Genomic DNA, 17,219 nt, shown 5'->3' with positions numbered 1-17,219 from the left:
AACTGAAGTTAGGTAGCTGATGTCCGTGATGTGGTCGTGGACATGTGGTGGCAGCTGGCACGGAACAAGAACAAGTGATAACTGGTAACAACGTAACAAGTAACAACTAACATTTTGACACTAGTAACAGGCTGAGGTTAACAACATTACACCGAAATTCTTCGTACAGTTTTATTCTGTAATTCATATTATGTATTGGATAATGTATGTATAGTATGTATTGGATAATGCTGGTTTTTAAATAATATTTAATGCTATTAAGTAATATCTAAGGGCTTTATCTATAAATGTAGCGGTAGCGCTGTAGCGGCAAAACCTTGTATCGCTACTTAAATATGTAGCGGGCGCTACCGTTACAATTGCAAGGGAGGTATACCCTGAAATTTTCAGATTTGGCATTTTTGGGTTTTAATCTCATCTTAAAGCTGAAATTATGCTCTTTCCAATGGTACCACTGCCATGTCTGTATGTAAATATTTACGTTCATGACGTCTCTTTAAAGGGAAGCGGGTGGGAGAGTTCTTTAACTAATTAGATATAAAGTAATTAGCTGCTGAAATCTTTGAATATAGTTTCTACTTGAGTTGTGCTTCAGTTACATGCTTAGTCTCATCTTAAAGCTGACATTCTGAGCTTTTCAACGATACTATTGCGATAGCTGTGAGTGAATTTTAACGCACACAGCTGGGCTCTAAAGGGGGGCGGGGGTGGATTTCCTTCAGAAAATAGATAGGACTTAATTCACTCGCTAAGACTACATATAGGTGTGTATCTGGCATCAAGGCTAAGTTACCCTGCTTGCTTCATAGGGAGACGTGTGCTACAAGACGCTGCTAGCTTCCTTGAGTGGAATTAGGCTACAGAAGCCTGTAGTTTGGTTTAACAAGTAACAACTAACATTTTGACACTAGTAACAGGCTGAGGTTGACAACATTACACCGAAATCTTTCGCACAGTTTTATTCTGTAATTTGTATTATGTATTGGATAATGTATGTATAGTATGTATTGGATAATGCTGGTTTTTAAATAATATTTAATACTATTAAGTAAAATCTAAGAGCTTTATCTATAAATGTAGCGGTAGCGCTGTAGCGGCAAAACCTAGTATCGCTACTTAAATATGTAGCGGGCGCTACCGCTACCGTTACAATTGCTTAAATGTAGCGCGCTACTGCCCACCTCTGCCTAAAAGAAACAAAAAATTACCGGGCATATTACTTTAGTCTTGAACTGAACACGAGCAATCTTGCTTGTGAACATGATCAAATGATATATAGGAGACTTATATATATTACGCCTTAGAATCTACAAAAAAGTTACTGAGCTTATTACTATAATCTTAAAGTGAACACAAGCGATATTGCTTGTGAACACGATCAAACGTTAGGAGACTTAAATATATTATACCCTAGAATAGATCACAGCTAGCATGTACACGCTAGTATATATTACCAAATAAATGATACAACGTCTTAGATCAGAGCTAGCATATATACGCTGATACATTTTCCTTAATAAATGATGCGACGTATTAGTACAGAGCTAGCATATACACGCCAGTATATTTTACCAAATAAATGATACAACGCATTAGATCAGAGCTAGCATATATACGCTGGTACATTTTACTAAATAAATGACTAATTTTACATGTACATTAAAACACCACTCAGAGAAACGAACAAGACTTTGTCCACATATAGCGAAGCACCTTCTTCTTTTGTGTGGGTTACCCTGGCCCTGTTTGGTCCGGCAAAAAGGCGTATCAGAGCTACGCGCAGAAAGTGTGTCACCATTTAAACAATATGACACATTCACTTCTCTGAGTGAATACTCACCTTAGGTACTTCACTTGCAGGCTTTGACTATAAATATATTGAGGCCTTTTTCCAAGATCCACTTAATACCGCGTGAATGTTTCACATTGAGCCTACTACTAACCTGCCAATTCAGTCAACGGAATCTCTAGGAAATGAAAAATATTCATTCAAAAATAATTCACGGGAATATCAACCATTAACCATTAACCATGATGCCTGTTTTGCCTTTCTTGTGTTCCCACGACCAATGGTAAAAAATTGGCACTCAGTATATTCATTTTACGCTCATTGTAAAGTCGTATAGCGTTAATTTGCTTCCTATTGTATGCTGAATGTCACCCTAGTTGAATTCATTAAAATGAGTATGTGTAACGTTAAGAAGAACTAATTTTTAAATTCAATATACGCTATTCATTATAATTCTAAATGAATGAAGATTGTACATTTCATAACCACACAGAAAAATGCTGAAGTTGAGAAATTTCGAAATTGAAAAACTGTACCGTAGGTGCGGCATTGATGTTCGCCACGCAGTAGCAGAGACAGAGCACCAGGATTTCTTGAAGCCGTTTTCTCTCCATTGCAAAAGCGTGCACAGTAACTGTCAAACAAAAAAAATACAGGCATGAATATAATCGTCCCATTTTGAAGTGATTCCTTGCTGCAAGCAATAAAGAAAGTAATATTCATTATAGTGGAGCAATCAGAAGCTTGTATAGCCGTGGCGGTTGTTCCTGCTTGAACGTGCTGCGAAATATGTTATACTTAATTATTTTTTGCACTTATATTGATCTGTTTCAACTCATTTATAGCGCATAACTTCCTAAATCTCAGCCTACTTATAGTTTCGCTACTCCATCACCACCTCCATACCCTCTTATCGAGGGTATATAAAAAATATAACTCAGTATACTCACTGCAGTGAGTGACAGAGAGCGCATTTTCTCGTCGACGAAAACTTGTGGTCACGGACGGACGGACAGACAGACAGACAGACAGACAGACAGACAGACAGACAGACTGACGGACATGGCGAGCACAATNGGCAGCGACATCGCTGCCAAACCATGACAAAATGCATTGCAGGAAGACAATGGTACTAATGATGATGAAGTAAAAAGGCAAATTGATAATGATGTTGAGGAACATGGGAGTAATGCGGTGAGTGGACGAGTAGGTAAGAGCACACTGGGGGAGTCTCTGTTGTGGGTTCGAGACTCGCAGCAATTTGTTAAAGTTCTGATCGAAATCGACGAGGTGGTCAGGTGGTATAGCACAGCAAGAAGGGAGCAGTGAATTCCGTGCCAAAGACCCACATGCATCAGCTGCAAAAATTCTGCTATGTTTACTAACGGTGACATGTCGGATGGCTTAATCTTCAATGCCGAATCCCAATTTTTCTGATATTATTACATTATATCTCAATGTACGCTGGTACTGCCATAGCAATCAGAAGTCAACTCTCAAGTTTGGTGTCATGTCTTCAGTAAGTATACGTAATTTTCTCAGAGGCTGTAATCTCATCATCAAATTAAGATTTCGAACTGCATTGATGTAAAAAACACTAAGCGTGATGACTGGACTATGTAACATGGCATGCTGTTACCATTGACTGATTTTAGCGCAACTAGTGCATAAATTCAGTGAGAAGCGAATGCCGAAAAATTAAAGGGTGAGCACATTTTGTGAACGTTCTGTTGCGTGTGTTGCATGCGGGCTCTGCACGAGTGCGCGCTCACATGTGCACATAAGTTGCTGATATAATAGCAATGTGTAATGAGGACGAGCGAAGAAAATTTTTTACTAATTTTATCAAGCTGTTCTTTCGACTGGGATTCGCAAATTCATTCAGAATGATATAAATTGGATATTCAAAGTAACTTCAAATTATGTGTTTAGCTTTCGAAAGTTAACATGGATTATCAAGTAAATACTTCCAATTTTTTATATATTTAATATTAAAAGTAAGATGAGAGATCGAGTGTCTGCCCTATAGACCGGATGATGCTGAGTTAGTGGATAGCTGTAAGATAGATATTTAATTGTACTCTATTTTTCCATCGAAATAGTTATTTAGCGTATTTTCAACAACATACATTGATGTATAGTTTCCGCTTAGAAATAGTTATTGTACATGCAGGCTCAGAATATCCGTTCAGGGTAGTACATGCAGTTAGTTCCCGATGAGATGATATTGATATTCAGTTATGTCACTGGGACCTAATACGCTAGCTTCCAGCATGACATGGGGATTTGTGGTGGCAAAATCTCACTCTTATGCTGTAAGGTTCACATCGTTACCTGTTCCTTGCGTATAGTTGTGGGGTACTAGTCACCATAGGTCTTGAACACCGTATTTTTACAGTAATGCAACTTGTTTTCCAGTCACATAAGTGACTGGAAAACTCCCCTATAATAAGTCAAAATCCCCTAAATTCAATTTAGGGGATTTTCCCGTAACAAATCATAGTTGGATTTAGAATCAATTAGTTAATTTCTGAATCTGAATAGATATTTCTTAATCGGGATTTATCTTCAACGGAACAGTTGCAGTTAGATAGATTAATCAAGTTATCACAAGAAAATTCGCTATTATAAGGTGAAATGCCTTTTATAATGGTTATGAATTGACATCACAAACTATTCCAATATTGAAAAGCGTAACAAAAAGAGATACTGTATCTATAGGATGAACCAAAATCTTGGCTCATGTGTATATGTAAGGCTGAGATGTAGAGCGTGGTGATGGAAACGTGCCCTTAAGTGAAATAAATGTTTGTGTATAATGACAATATTCAAAAAAGCGGATTTTGAGTGTTGGATGGAGCTACGCTCTAGTATATTGGGGGAATGTATGGCCTTACGAATAAAACATACATGCCCATACAAATACATCTTTATCATCAGTGCAGTATAACGCGAGTGTAAAAAAATTGTCTCGAAAGAGGACAATTATTGAAACTAGTTTTCGATACAAGAGCCATCTTTTTACAACACTTCTCTTTAACTTCACTTCTTGTTTGTTTGTCTGACTGTCTGCTACAAATCTTATAATCGATATTTAACACACTTCTACCTCTTCAATCGATCTGAAATTTGGCACACTTGCGTAAAGTTGGAGACAATGCATGAATCAATTGACAGAATAAATAATTTTATAAATTAAAATATTTTTTTTTCACTATTAAAAAAATTGAAATATAATTTCGTCTGCTACAAATATTATAATCCATATATGCCACAATTTGACCTGTCCAATTGATCTGAAATTTTGCACAATTGCATAAAGTCAGAGACAATGCATGAATCAATTGACAGAAGAAATAATTTTGAAAATTTACAAAATTTCGATATAAAAAAATTTGAAAATTTTTTTAATATTTGAAAATAAAATTAGAAATTCATTGTACATGTGTAACATCCAAGACACTGGATTGTTCAGAAGGGTTGTATTTAAAAAGTAATTTTTAAATATATATTATTTACAACACTTCTCTTTAACTTCACTTCTTGTCTGTTTGTTTGTCTGTCTGTCTGCTACAAGTCTTGTAATCAAAATTTAATACACTTCTACTTATCCTATCGATCTGAAATTTTGCACACTTGTGTAAAGTTGTATACAATACATGAATCAAATGTCCAAATGAATGATTTTAAAAATTTAAATTTTTTTTTCAATATTAAAAAAATTGAAAAAATAATTTTGTCAGCTACAAATCTTATAACTGATATTTGACAGTTTTACCTGTCTAATTGATCTGAAATTTTGCACACTTGTGTGAAGTCAGAGGCAATGCATGAATCAATTAACAGAATAAATAATTTTGAAAAAAATTATAAATAAAAAAATTTATAAATATTACAAAAATTGAAAAGTTTATTTTTTTAATTTTTGAAAATTAGATGAGATGAGAAATTCATTGTACATCTGTAAGATTGGAGGTACTGGATTCTTTGGAAGTGTTGTCTTTAAAAAGTAATTTTTGAACGTATATTATTACTGCTACAAATCTTGCTACAAATCTATGTCTTTACTTACAAAACTTTAAACGAATATTATGTCTGCTACAAATCTTGCAATCGAAATTTAGCACACTTCTACTTATCCTATCAATCTGAAATTTTGCATACTTGTTTAAAGTCGGAGACAATGCATGAATCAAATGTCAAAATAAATGATTTCAAAAATTAATTAATTTTTAAACGCATATTATAAACACTGAAAATAGTAATCACCAAACGTTTTAGACAAACCGGGATAACCTCTTATCACCATTTTGCTCAAATTGTCCGTTCACTTATACAAGTACTGAGAAATGTCTTGCTTGGTTCTCACAGCTCACCTTCAGCGTCTGATAGAAAAGAACGTCTTGATCTGGAGGTCCGCGTGACAGCAGGCTCCTTATATGTACGCGCGAGGGAGAAGGCAGGTGGAGGTCGTACGTGGGCGACGGAGAGAGAAACTTGAAGAAATTATAAGGCTTTCCAGGAATTTAAACGAAGAAAATCGAAATTTATAATTTGTATTTGGGCGAATTTGGGGGAATTTCAAATTTGTGGATTTGACCGTATTAACGTTTTTTATTTTTACTGGAGCAATTCAAGGTATTAAAATAGCTAAGATCGATGGTAATTCGTAGCCAGGATTAAAATCACTTGCATATTGTTATAAAAGTTCATGCTATATGTACTAATTATTAATTTTTCGTGCGGTTACCGACAGCTGGTTTGGTATTTCTTCCCATTAATCTTTACATATTCGGTGTAGTGCAACGATTAGAAACACGAGTATTTCACTGCAACTATATATGTATATCTAGTTGTGCTTACTTCAATTGTGAATGCAATCATTCGATACCTTTGCCAAAAATATTCTGCTTCACTATTGTTGGAAAAGACTTTCTTCTATGTTAGTCTTTTAGGAACGATTGCTGAGCTATTTAAAGACGCACCATCACGGCAGGATATAAAACGAGTATTCCATGACGTATGGTTTGTAGAAAGAAATGACAAATATACATAAGTAAAATATACAAGAAAAAAGGTACGTTATTTACATGATATGATAATATATGACCTAAGATAAATCAACAATAATTGAACAGGATGATTAAAAATCCACAAAATCAAACATTAAATCGAACAAATCGAGTAGCTTGATTCTTCTGGTAGTGCAGACATCCGTATCTTTAGGTCTAACAATGAAGGCTGTGACGCTTGTGAAATTAACTGCGTTGTGTAGCTTATTCTATTGCTGCAAATTTCAGAAAAGTGGAAAATGGCGGCTCCAACTGCATAAGCAATGAAGCTTAAAATTCAAAGTATTCAAGATTTGGTTTACGAATACGAGTGTTGAAACTGTGAAAGTGATTTGAAAATGTGAAATTAATGCCGCCGAAGTAAACAACATATAATTTCTATCTCAAATAAAGAATTTTTAATACGAATAATGTTTATTTAAGACTCAGTTAGACTGAAGATTTGTTTGAAAAGTCATTAAAGTATAACAACGCTATGGTGCAAGTATTTATCACGGAACTTTCTCCACATTACAAGTTTTAAAGGAAACGGTGGCTCGAGTTCCCAAGTCTCAGTGAAGTGCCTGCTACCGAGAACTGCTGAACGATATATTTACTGAACCTTTTATTATTATACGTTTTATTCGGTTAAACAGCGTTTGGTGGTAAAATTTTAAATGGATATAAACTATTAAGGCGACTGTTTTGTAAAATAAATAAACATATAAGATACTCTATTTGCATAAAAATTTCAACTATTATTTTAAGCCAAAATATTTTGCTAGTTGCTTTAAAGTAGCAATTAAATATTGAATTATTTCTTGGCTGTTAGAGTTCAATTCACAGAAAAACTAGGAAAGATTTTCTGCACTGTCGTTTGTCTCTGAATCATACCTTATAATAAATTATGTCCTACACATTTTCTGAAAGGGGCCCATTGTTTGTACCACTTGTATCGACCATATGTCTTCCAGCGTCTTCACCAACAACTCTTGTGTGCCGTCAACATTAGAAGTAAATGGAATAATTCGTACTTATCTTGTCGACGACCCACTCTGAAAAGCTATCAATCATTCCGTTAAAATTACAAAGATTTTTAGCTGTGAAACTCTATTGACTCTACATCCTATCCCGAGATCGTTTCTTAGTTGCAGTTTTGATTTATTGGTGTAGTAACGCTGTACGCTCTATTTACTTTGAATTTTCAGGTCAAACTGTTGAATTTATAATTGAATCTGCCGGTTGATTATTATTCATATTTCTTTAGTAATCAAAATGATTCAGAACTTCATCATAATAATATCACTGCAATGAAGATATTATTTTTAAATAAAAACATTGAAAAAAGATAATGGTTCAGACTGTTTATTGTCCATGTAGCCGTGTTTCCTTTACGGGGCCTCTATGTTTCGTTAGTCAATACGTACATTGTTGAACGATCATGATTTATGTTTTGGGCCTTCCATGTCAGAAGAATGATTTTCTCTGATGTTTAAATGTTCTGTACTGTCTATGCCGTAGAGTTTTGCTGTAAAGTTTGTTCAACAGACCTGGCATGTTTTCACGACCAACACAGGCCAATTTTACGATATTTGAGCTCAACGTGAGAGTAAACTCGACGTGTTTCGCTTTACTCGTATTGAGAAAAAACTATGAACTTTAGTTTCACGTGAATCAAAAGTTGATAAAATTTATATGATTGTAGATTTCGTAGAGCTATTCAATTTTTAACGAAACACTATTTTGTAAAAAGTGTCAAAATGGGCCCATGGGCTTGGGGCAAGGCGCCCACCCTTGGTCCCTTTACCACAATTGCATATTTTTCATTTAAAAATGATAAAAAAACACTTTACAGTTAAAAATGAGAAAAATGTAATACAAAATATGACATTCATTCATTTATTAACAACTCAAAAAATCATATCCTTAACTTGAAAAAATATACTCTTTGCTTAAAAATGCTATCACTGACGTGAAGAAAAATATTTCATTGACATAAAAACATATATCCTTGACTTGAAATATATATCCTTGCGATAAAAAATTCGTCCTTGACATGAAAAAATGTATCCTTGACTAGAAAAAATATATTTAGTTTATTAGAAAAAATTTCGTTCGAGTTTCGTCCATAATCCAGATATTATGTGCAGAGAATTCGTACCTAATCGTGATTTCAGCCAACACCATAAAAACTCATCAACTTTTGGCTCGTTGGTGTTGACTGAAATCGATTTTTTGGCAAGGCATGAGTCACTAACTCGATAAGGGGTCATAAATACGCATAACTAGAAACTAAACCTGCTGCCTTGAGGCGGCTAATCAAAAAAACATGCAATACGAAGTGTAGTCATAGTTTTGAAAAGGTCATTGAGACAAATCTAATGATGTATAACACAAGACTTCACCATGGGCGCTTTGCCTTGTGACACGTACGCGTGGGCCTGTTGCCCCCTAGGTATCATTAATTTTCAATTTATATCGGGTCAACATTTTATTTTAAAAGCTAGTAGTCTAAACTTGATCTCGAAATTATCCCTATAAATATTACTATCAAAATATAATTCACAGTAATTTCAAAACCTTCATCTACAGTAATCGAAAACAGTTTTATTTAGCGACAAAAAAAAATTATCTGGGCTAAAACAGTTATTCACAAATGACTTAATAACGCAAACACTTAGCAAAACGTAAATCCGTACACTTAATCCCAGTGAAACTGTCGACCGGTGGTAGAGAACACGGACCAATATCTGCCATACTTAGCGAGAAACCCGCTCTGGGCCCATGACCCGCAATGGGCTCGCTGCCCCATGTTATCCTACGGAGGGGCAAATTCAAAACCTAATTGTTGTCAGAGGACTCGTATACATCTTCTGTGTAATTCAATTGCAGCATACAACATATTTAAATTTGAATGAATGAGTAATTGAGTATGCATTTAAATTGTACCTGCTTCTTTATTCCGCATTCACATAACAATATATGATACGAAATAAGCTTGTCGGTAATTTAATTAGAAGAAATATAATTCATAATTTATCTCCGCAAAAGTTAATTGTTGCCGACTCATATGGTATATGCGTGAAAAAGTAACCAACATAATATTATTGATTCTAATGAAGTTATCTGGAAAATTAAAATTCTTCGTGCAAACATTTAACAAAGAAATTGGAAATCAAAACTTGTACACGCATCCTGCCGTATAATAAACCCTGACAAGCCTTGTGCGGACAGCGGGCCGTAGTTTTCCGAGAATTGCATTCTAGAATTTTCCGTCTTCCTTGAAGCCATGGGACGAAATTAAATGATGACGTCACTTGAAGAGTTCTGCGACCTGCAGGAATCTTTTACTAAAAATACATCTCTCTAGGTATCGCTAGGTACCATTGACGGACGCATAACACATTAAAGGTTTCTGAAACGTCTGTCAGGGTTCCTGTCAATGCATGTCTCCTGTTGCAGAACATAGGCCAAGCAATTAAAATCTTGCAAAATTCTTGTGTAGTCAATTTTTATATTAGATTCTTCGCAATCAATGTTATTATTTGAGGCACATAGAAAACAAAACTAACGTGCAGTTGGATTCGATTCAGCGTCTGTGATTTTCATAAGATATTTTCCATATTGATCAGACTGATTCCGGAATTCCCATTTGATCAGGAATCAAATTCCATTTTTCAACCCAAAGACGAATTATGTATATCACCTCTTTTACAACTTTTACTCAACGGCCTTCAAAAGTCCCGGACTTTTCAAACCATATTCTAATAAGTATGTTGGTTTCGAATTCATCCATCTAATTACGAGCACTTCATTCCCATAATCATGCACTTCATCATCATATATGGAGCATATGCATAATTATATGCATATATAATCATATATGGATCCATTGACGAAGCCGGCGATTCGATATCCAATAGTTGTATACAGAAGGCAAAAAAGACCCAATCCCAAAGAAATGCCATTAGTTTATGAGAAATATCCAACAAATGGCTGAAATCAAGCGTGGAACGATAGGTATATTAAATAGATCCAATAACTTAATCTGTTGTACTTTTCTAGATTTTAATTAGGCACCAATAAAAAGTTCATTGAAAACCCTGGAAGCCATTTTCTTGCTAATGAGCAATATTTTTCATCAATGCTTTTCATCAATACGGAAAGAAAAAAAGACTAGTCATTGCTATTGAATAAAGTAACCTAGGTCATATGTTGCCCCAGTCTGAACTACATAATAAATGCTGGAATTAAGCTCAATTTGAATTTGCAAGGACTATTTCTTGCTATGAGAAAAATAAAATTCGCTCGCTTTTTTTTCAATTAAAATTCGCTCGCTTAAATAGAGTATTTCTCCACGAAATGTATCATATTTACTTGGTTAACCTCTTGGGAGTTGGAAGCTTTGACGTTCTGTAACATGTTTTACATTGACGGCTAAAAGTGAACTTGCAATACAGCCGAGGCTTAAATGCACCTCCGCACTGTTAAACTCTTTCAGGTTTATAAGTCAAATGTTACCAATATCCTTTTGTAACAGTATATTTGTAAGAATTTAAACTCTTCATTTAAATGTTCGGTATACCTCAAGCAGTCAGCCTCCAATTGTTTTTAGTGTGTTAAGTAGAGAGGCAGCAAAACTTTCTATTCAAGATCCATTGATAAAAAGAAAACACATTTTAAATAATAAAAAAATTCTATAAAAAAATGAGTACTAGTGTGTGCAAATTAATTAGTTTTCATATTTTCGCGGAAATGACAAAAATTTTCACCAGTTTTTTTCTGATAAATTTATATGGTAAAAAAAGTATTTTACCCACTTGGAAGAAGGATACTCGGGCAATAGTTGCGTTCACGCACGAAATCCCCCCTAGCTTCATTAACGTTACCAAAAAAAAATGAAGATATAATTCGAAGCAGTCGGCTATGGTAAGCCACATAATGGTTCTTACGGTGTAAGAATGAATCGCGGCACCGAAGAGAAAAATTTAGAGAGCCTTTCATTTTTACCTCTCGCGCGCAGCGATGTGATGCGAAACGGTAAAACATTTTTGTTGCGCTCTAGATGACGTTTAGCGTATTCAAGTTTCCTTTGATGTAGACACGACGTGTATTGACACGACGGCTGGTAGTGATAACATCATTCCAACATTTTACACATTGTGTAAGTTCAACTACGAGAAAAAAAATTCAGACGGCTGTAACTATAGCATAGATTGTGTTACAAAACTTCTGTTGTAACCTGCATCAATTTACTTGATTACATTTAACGCACATTTAACGCAAGTATCAACATTACATTACAAGTATCAACAGAATTTGAGAATTTACAACTGGTAACAAAAATTTTAAACTATGCTATAGATAACATACGTAGGAGCGTTTAGCTTTTGATTATCAAAACCAGTGAAAGTAGATATAATTTCGTCCTTATATTTCATACGAAGTAGAAGAACAAAATAGATCAAGTCCATACAATTTGTATCCGCTCCTGAAATCTATATTACTCCAAATCGGTTGGGTGGTGAAATCTTTAGACTGAATACCGTAGGTTTAAAACACATATGGTATATTTATGTGTCGTGCAGAAACCGTGGAATTGCCCATTCTATGAAATCGGCAGCCAGTTTGCTGATTCTGTAGAATCAGCATTTCTATACTATAGGAATCTGGGGTTGGGTCAGCCAGCCACGTTAATTTTTTTAATATTTAAATATAAAGACCTACGTACAGAACTTAAACGGTAGAAGTTAGTCAATCATGTAACGTAAAAGGAAACAAAAAAAAAATTAATTTTTGGATCTGCATTCGGCTTCAAATGTAGTTTTCGAAAGCTTATTGTTGTCTTTGATTGATGAATTAGGAGACATTTGTTCATTTATGGACCATCGTAGAAATCGCATGGAAGTGGGCAAGATGGCCAGATGTATAATATGCATTAAGTGATATTAACAAAATCATGCAATGCAAGTTCCATTAAAGTCTATTAGCCGTCAGTAAACGCATATTCAATTATTTTATGCTGATGAAGGCGAAATACATCAACAGATTGATAAAAAATGTTTGCAAAAGACACTGCCTGGAAAAAACTGGCCTAAATTTTAATATAAAATTTTAGAAAATGTAAAATATTTCAATTTTGCTCTAATTTTGCTTAACATCAAAGCATCGAACGTACGATTGGAGCCATCTTATCAGTCGAGATATGTTTCAGAATTGCGCATTATTGCTGGAGATCAAAGCTCAAATAAAGTTAAACTCTTTTTAAAACATACGTAATTTCATATGTAATAGTTGATCTGCCACAGTTTAAAGCATGAGAAGTGCATTATCCCATGTAGTTCACAGAATGATGAATGGTTAAAAGATTACAGTAGCGCTTATCAGACGGGTGTATAGTATAGTATAGTATAGTATAGTATAGTATAGTATAGTATAGTATAGTATAGTATAGTATAGTATAGTATAGTATAGTATAGTATAGTATTATTAGTATAGTAAAGCATAGTATAGTATAGTATATATCCGGCATTGAAGAATAGGCCTGGATAGGCCTAACGCCGATTCTTGTACTTTTCTTGACTAGTTCGCAAATCTAAAATACTGGCCTTTCGATCAAATCTTTTCAATGAACGGTAGGTTTAAAATTGTTTCTAGATTTCAGTTGTTCCGTAGGACACGAGGCATTTCAAGACTAAACATATGCTCCTGCATGGCTTTGTCCAGTCTGTTCTTGAACGCATTCATACTCGGAGCGCCAGGGATGAGTGCCTCTCAAGAGTTGAGTTAGGCATACTTATGAGTGCCTATGAGCCCAACTGGCTCTTCTTCTTAAAAAATTTCGGTAATTTGCAAGGAACTTGATATTATCCAAGAGACTATATAATACATCACAAACTCGGAACTGAATCTATGGTAAAAACTTGGCGTATTTCTGAGAAACGATCATCAAAATTAAACTTGCTTGCTATTTTCAACACTAACCGGCAATTGGGAATGGCCTCGGTGGTGAACATGGCTTTGTAGCCTTTATGTTTGAGATTGCCATCGTAGAAGTGGAAGATGAGTTCCGACTGGTCACTCTTGAACACTGTTCCGTTCTTAATTTCCTCGCCACAAAATCTGAAATCATCATGGATTAAAAACAATACCCTTTACACCAAAAATTTAGTTCTAATTAAGCGAGGCGTAATTTGATTGCATTTTTCACACTTTCACATTTTGAATTTTACGCACATTTTACCATTCACCACAGAAACGTCAGTGCGGATTTCCAGAGAACCATCCTTGCAGTTCTTCTTGTCATCCGTGCGGCGAGGATCAAGCTGGAAGTCGCTGAAGGTGACCACCGCTTTGTGGCACTTGGGAGCTTGCATTAGCTGCGTGTACGACAGCTCTGCAGGAAAATTCAATAACTTATTAATAAATGTTTATGTTTTTTGTACATTAAGCACACGATCGAAGTAAAATTGATGTAGGGGGCAGCGTGCTTCAGTAATCTTCTAAGATGTCGTCGGCATACATCAGTTTTCTAGGATGGCCTTTACACAGGAGGGATATAAACTGATCCAGTAAGACCTACATACACCTGACAATATTGAGTAACTTCTAACCATATGACGGAATGAATAGTTTCATTTGTAGGAGGCGGTGCAAATAAAATGATTTTATAACTTCTAATTTGCTCTTGGCGGACGACTCAAATGTCTCCGTTATGAAACCAAGGGAGTCTTTATTATGGACGACCTGTGCGAATTTACTGCCTTGAGCTGATGTGTTCACAATCAGACCAGAACTTACACTTATCACCAAGGAATTGCGAGGTTTTAAAACGAATTCAAGGGAAATCAATCACCAAATTCCAGCTAGAACGAAAAAAAAGAATTATTAGTTTATTTAGGGCTGGAAAATAGAAAGACATTTTGATGGAATTACATGCAATCTGAAATTGGCAAAGCTTATTCGCAACGACAGAAATACAAGGTTCTTCTTACTTTATCCAATCGAACAATACAACACTGTAGCTGCGCAACTCAGACTTCATTTGTTTGCCCAGGGTGTCCGCTGGTAACAAGCGAGGCGGGCTGCCTTCGCTTTGGGCATTCTTTTACTGAGCATGGTTTGAAGTGGCCATTGAATCGCGTGTCGTAATTTTTAATTAGTTATTTGTACCTAAGGCCCAGATTGTAACAAGCTGCTTTCCATCTCGTTGCACACTAGTTGGTGTTGCGTGCTGAATTTCTGCTGAATTATGTCTTGGCCTCAATTTGAGTGGCGGGTAAGGAAGTTGTATACTATTATGACTTAGTTTCTATGGTTGCCTCCTGTTTACCTCCTATGGTTAGGGTTTCGATTTTATTCGTTCGTGTGCCTTCCCTGTTGTTGGGATAAATTTCATAAATACTGTCATGCGTCCTTCTGATAGTGTTACCTCTGAGGCGGTTCTTGATATTTGTTGGGCGTTAAACCCATTCTTTGTGTTCAATTATTGCAGGTGGACGTGGGCATCTGATTCCATCCATAGTGGGCATCTGATTCCATTTATCTCTTTATGGTTCGCATGGAATCTAATCGTCGGCGAGCTGTCCTGAATCGAAGGACTTCAGTGACGAAAAGAAACTAGTGCCAAGAAGATGCTCCATACTCATCGGTGACGGAGGGACATCGGGTTAGAGAGGAGATAATCATCTCATTTTTGGGGGATTTGAAAACTCCCGAATGTCCTAGACCGTCGACTAGGAACTGATGAGCTTCTACGGTCTACATGAATCTGTGCCAATTGAAAGTGGGCAATTCATTTGATGACAGCCGTCCTAGTTCGTAACCGAGTTCTGACTTTTTGTCAGCAGGAAGTGGATTCAAAACTTGCGGCTTAGAAGAAGTCCAAAATTTTTGTATACGTCTCGTGCTACAGTTTTTTAATTCGGTTAAACTTCATTTATGGTCAGCATTGTATTGGCATATCGTTAGATTTTTATGATCAGGTTCTTAGAGTTTTCAAATAAAACTCCATGGCCTGGCTGTCACCACTTTGACTTAGTCTAGTCGTCTCACTATCCCGTTGGCGATAGCTGTATATGTTGAAAGCGCCCCCGCAACAACACTATTGACCAAATTTTAAACACGAATGAAATTCACATTTAAGTCATTATCAACGACATAAATAGTCAATATAATTATGATTATCATAGCATTATTTAGTAACACAGTGAATTAATGCGGCCGACAATGACAACGCTAAGTAATTAAAGACTCTTACTTCCCAATCCTTTTGGTTTAGGGTAGCCAGGCGAGACGACTTCTGCTCCTGAGGTCTTGATGATCGCGGTATACGGGGTGAACTGTTGCACCATGGCATCTATGTTGAAACATTAACTTTAAACATTGAAAATATACAAACGTGTGACATTAAATAGTATACAGTTTAATGTTGCAAAGTTCGAGTCGAGTTGTGTACGGAGCTTACTCAGGATCTAATTACCTTGTCAAGTTTGGATCCTATTTAGCAGATTCAACCATATATCTCATCGGATCAAAATTCACTAAGAGTAGAGTGAGGTAAATGTTCTTTCGGTCGCTTGATCGTTGTGATTTTTAGATAAACAACAGAAAGTATAATGAACAAGTCAATGATGCTTGCAGAGCAGTTGGAATCAAAAATCATATTTCGCTTAAAAAAATAAGAAAATAAAAATCATATATTTAGCTTAAAAAATGTAAAAAATGCCTTTGGCGGAAAATATGATTTCGCAATGCAACTGCCCGCTGATCTATTAATGTATCTGATCGAAATGAGTATGAAGCCAGCCACGGTAAACCATAATTTTTTTTACAGATAAATAGGTAATTTATATGCAATATTGCAAGCAGCAGAGCTTGTAGGTAAAATTAACAATTTTCTGAGACCACATCATGGCTGAAACTTTCAGACGATTTTGTCGAACATCACGCAGATTATATAAGTATACCTCATTGCTTCAGCTCTTATCACAGAGTACTTACGCTTACAGGCATTCACTTTTAACAGTTTTCAGCCTTTATGAAGTTATTTGAGGCTATCGTGCTCACCATTGTAGTTCATGTCGAGATTCTCACACTTGTCACCAGACGTGCCCAGTGGACACGCGCAGCTGCAGTCCTTCTGCGTGTAGCCGCCGTTCTTGCAGGGATCTGACTCTTGCTTGCAGGCCTTCAACCAGTCGTCTTTAACAAGAGATGAATAAATAAATGTGGATGAAAAAATTATTGTGAAATACTAGAAAGGGAATTATTACATGAAAACATTAGCTTATATATTAAGAAGCTTCGGTGTTTGCGTGATGTTTACAAGTGTCAGAAAATGATTAGGAATTTACTAATTATAATGTACACCTGTGCAG

General features: G+C 35.6%; 1 protein-coding gene and 1 long non-coding RNA gene across 2 annotated transcripts; one reads left to right on the top strand and one right to left on the bottom strand.

Annotated features, from left to right (window-relative positions):
- Nucleotides 1–13,050: 13,050 nt before the first annotated feature.
- LOC108683151 (blastula protease 10-like) lies at nucleotides 13,051–17,095 on the bottom strand (the record flags this gene model as incomplete). The annotated part of the gene is made up of 5 exons (XM_018172435.2): nucleotides 13,051–13,069; nucleotides 13,825–13,962; nucleotides 14,077–14,236; nucleotides 16,100–16,198; nucleotides 16,909–17,095. Coding segments are annotated over 5 exons (603 nt in total), but the record flags the coding sequence as incomplete, so codon positions are not given.
- On the top strand, nucleotides 14,968–15,880 carry LOC125178667. Its single transcript, XR_007156982.1, has 2 exons — nucleotides 14,968–15,118; nucleotides 15,335–15,880. It is a non-coding gene; the product is annotated as an uncharacterized LOC125178667 (long non-coding RNA).
- Nucleotides 17,096–17,219: the final 124 nt, after the last annotated feature.

Source organism: Hyalella azteca, unplaced genomic scaffold, assembly GCF_000764305.2.
Source record: "Hyalella azteca isolate HAZT.00-mixed unplaced genomic scaffold, Hazt_2.0.2 contig1557, whole genome shotgun sequence".
NCBI classification, from domain to species: Eukaryota; Metazoa; Arthropoda; class Malacostraca; order Amphipoda; family Hyalellidae; genus Hyalella; species Hyalella azteca.
This window is presented reverse-complemented; position numbering and strand designations above follow the sequence as displayed.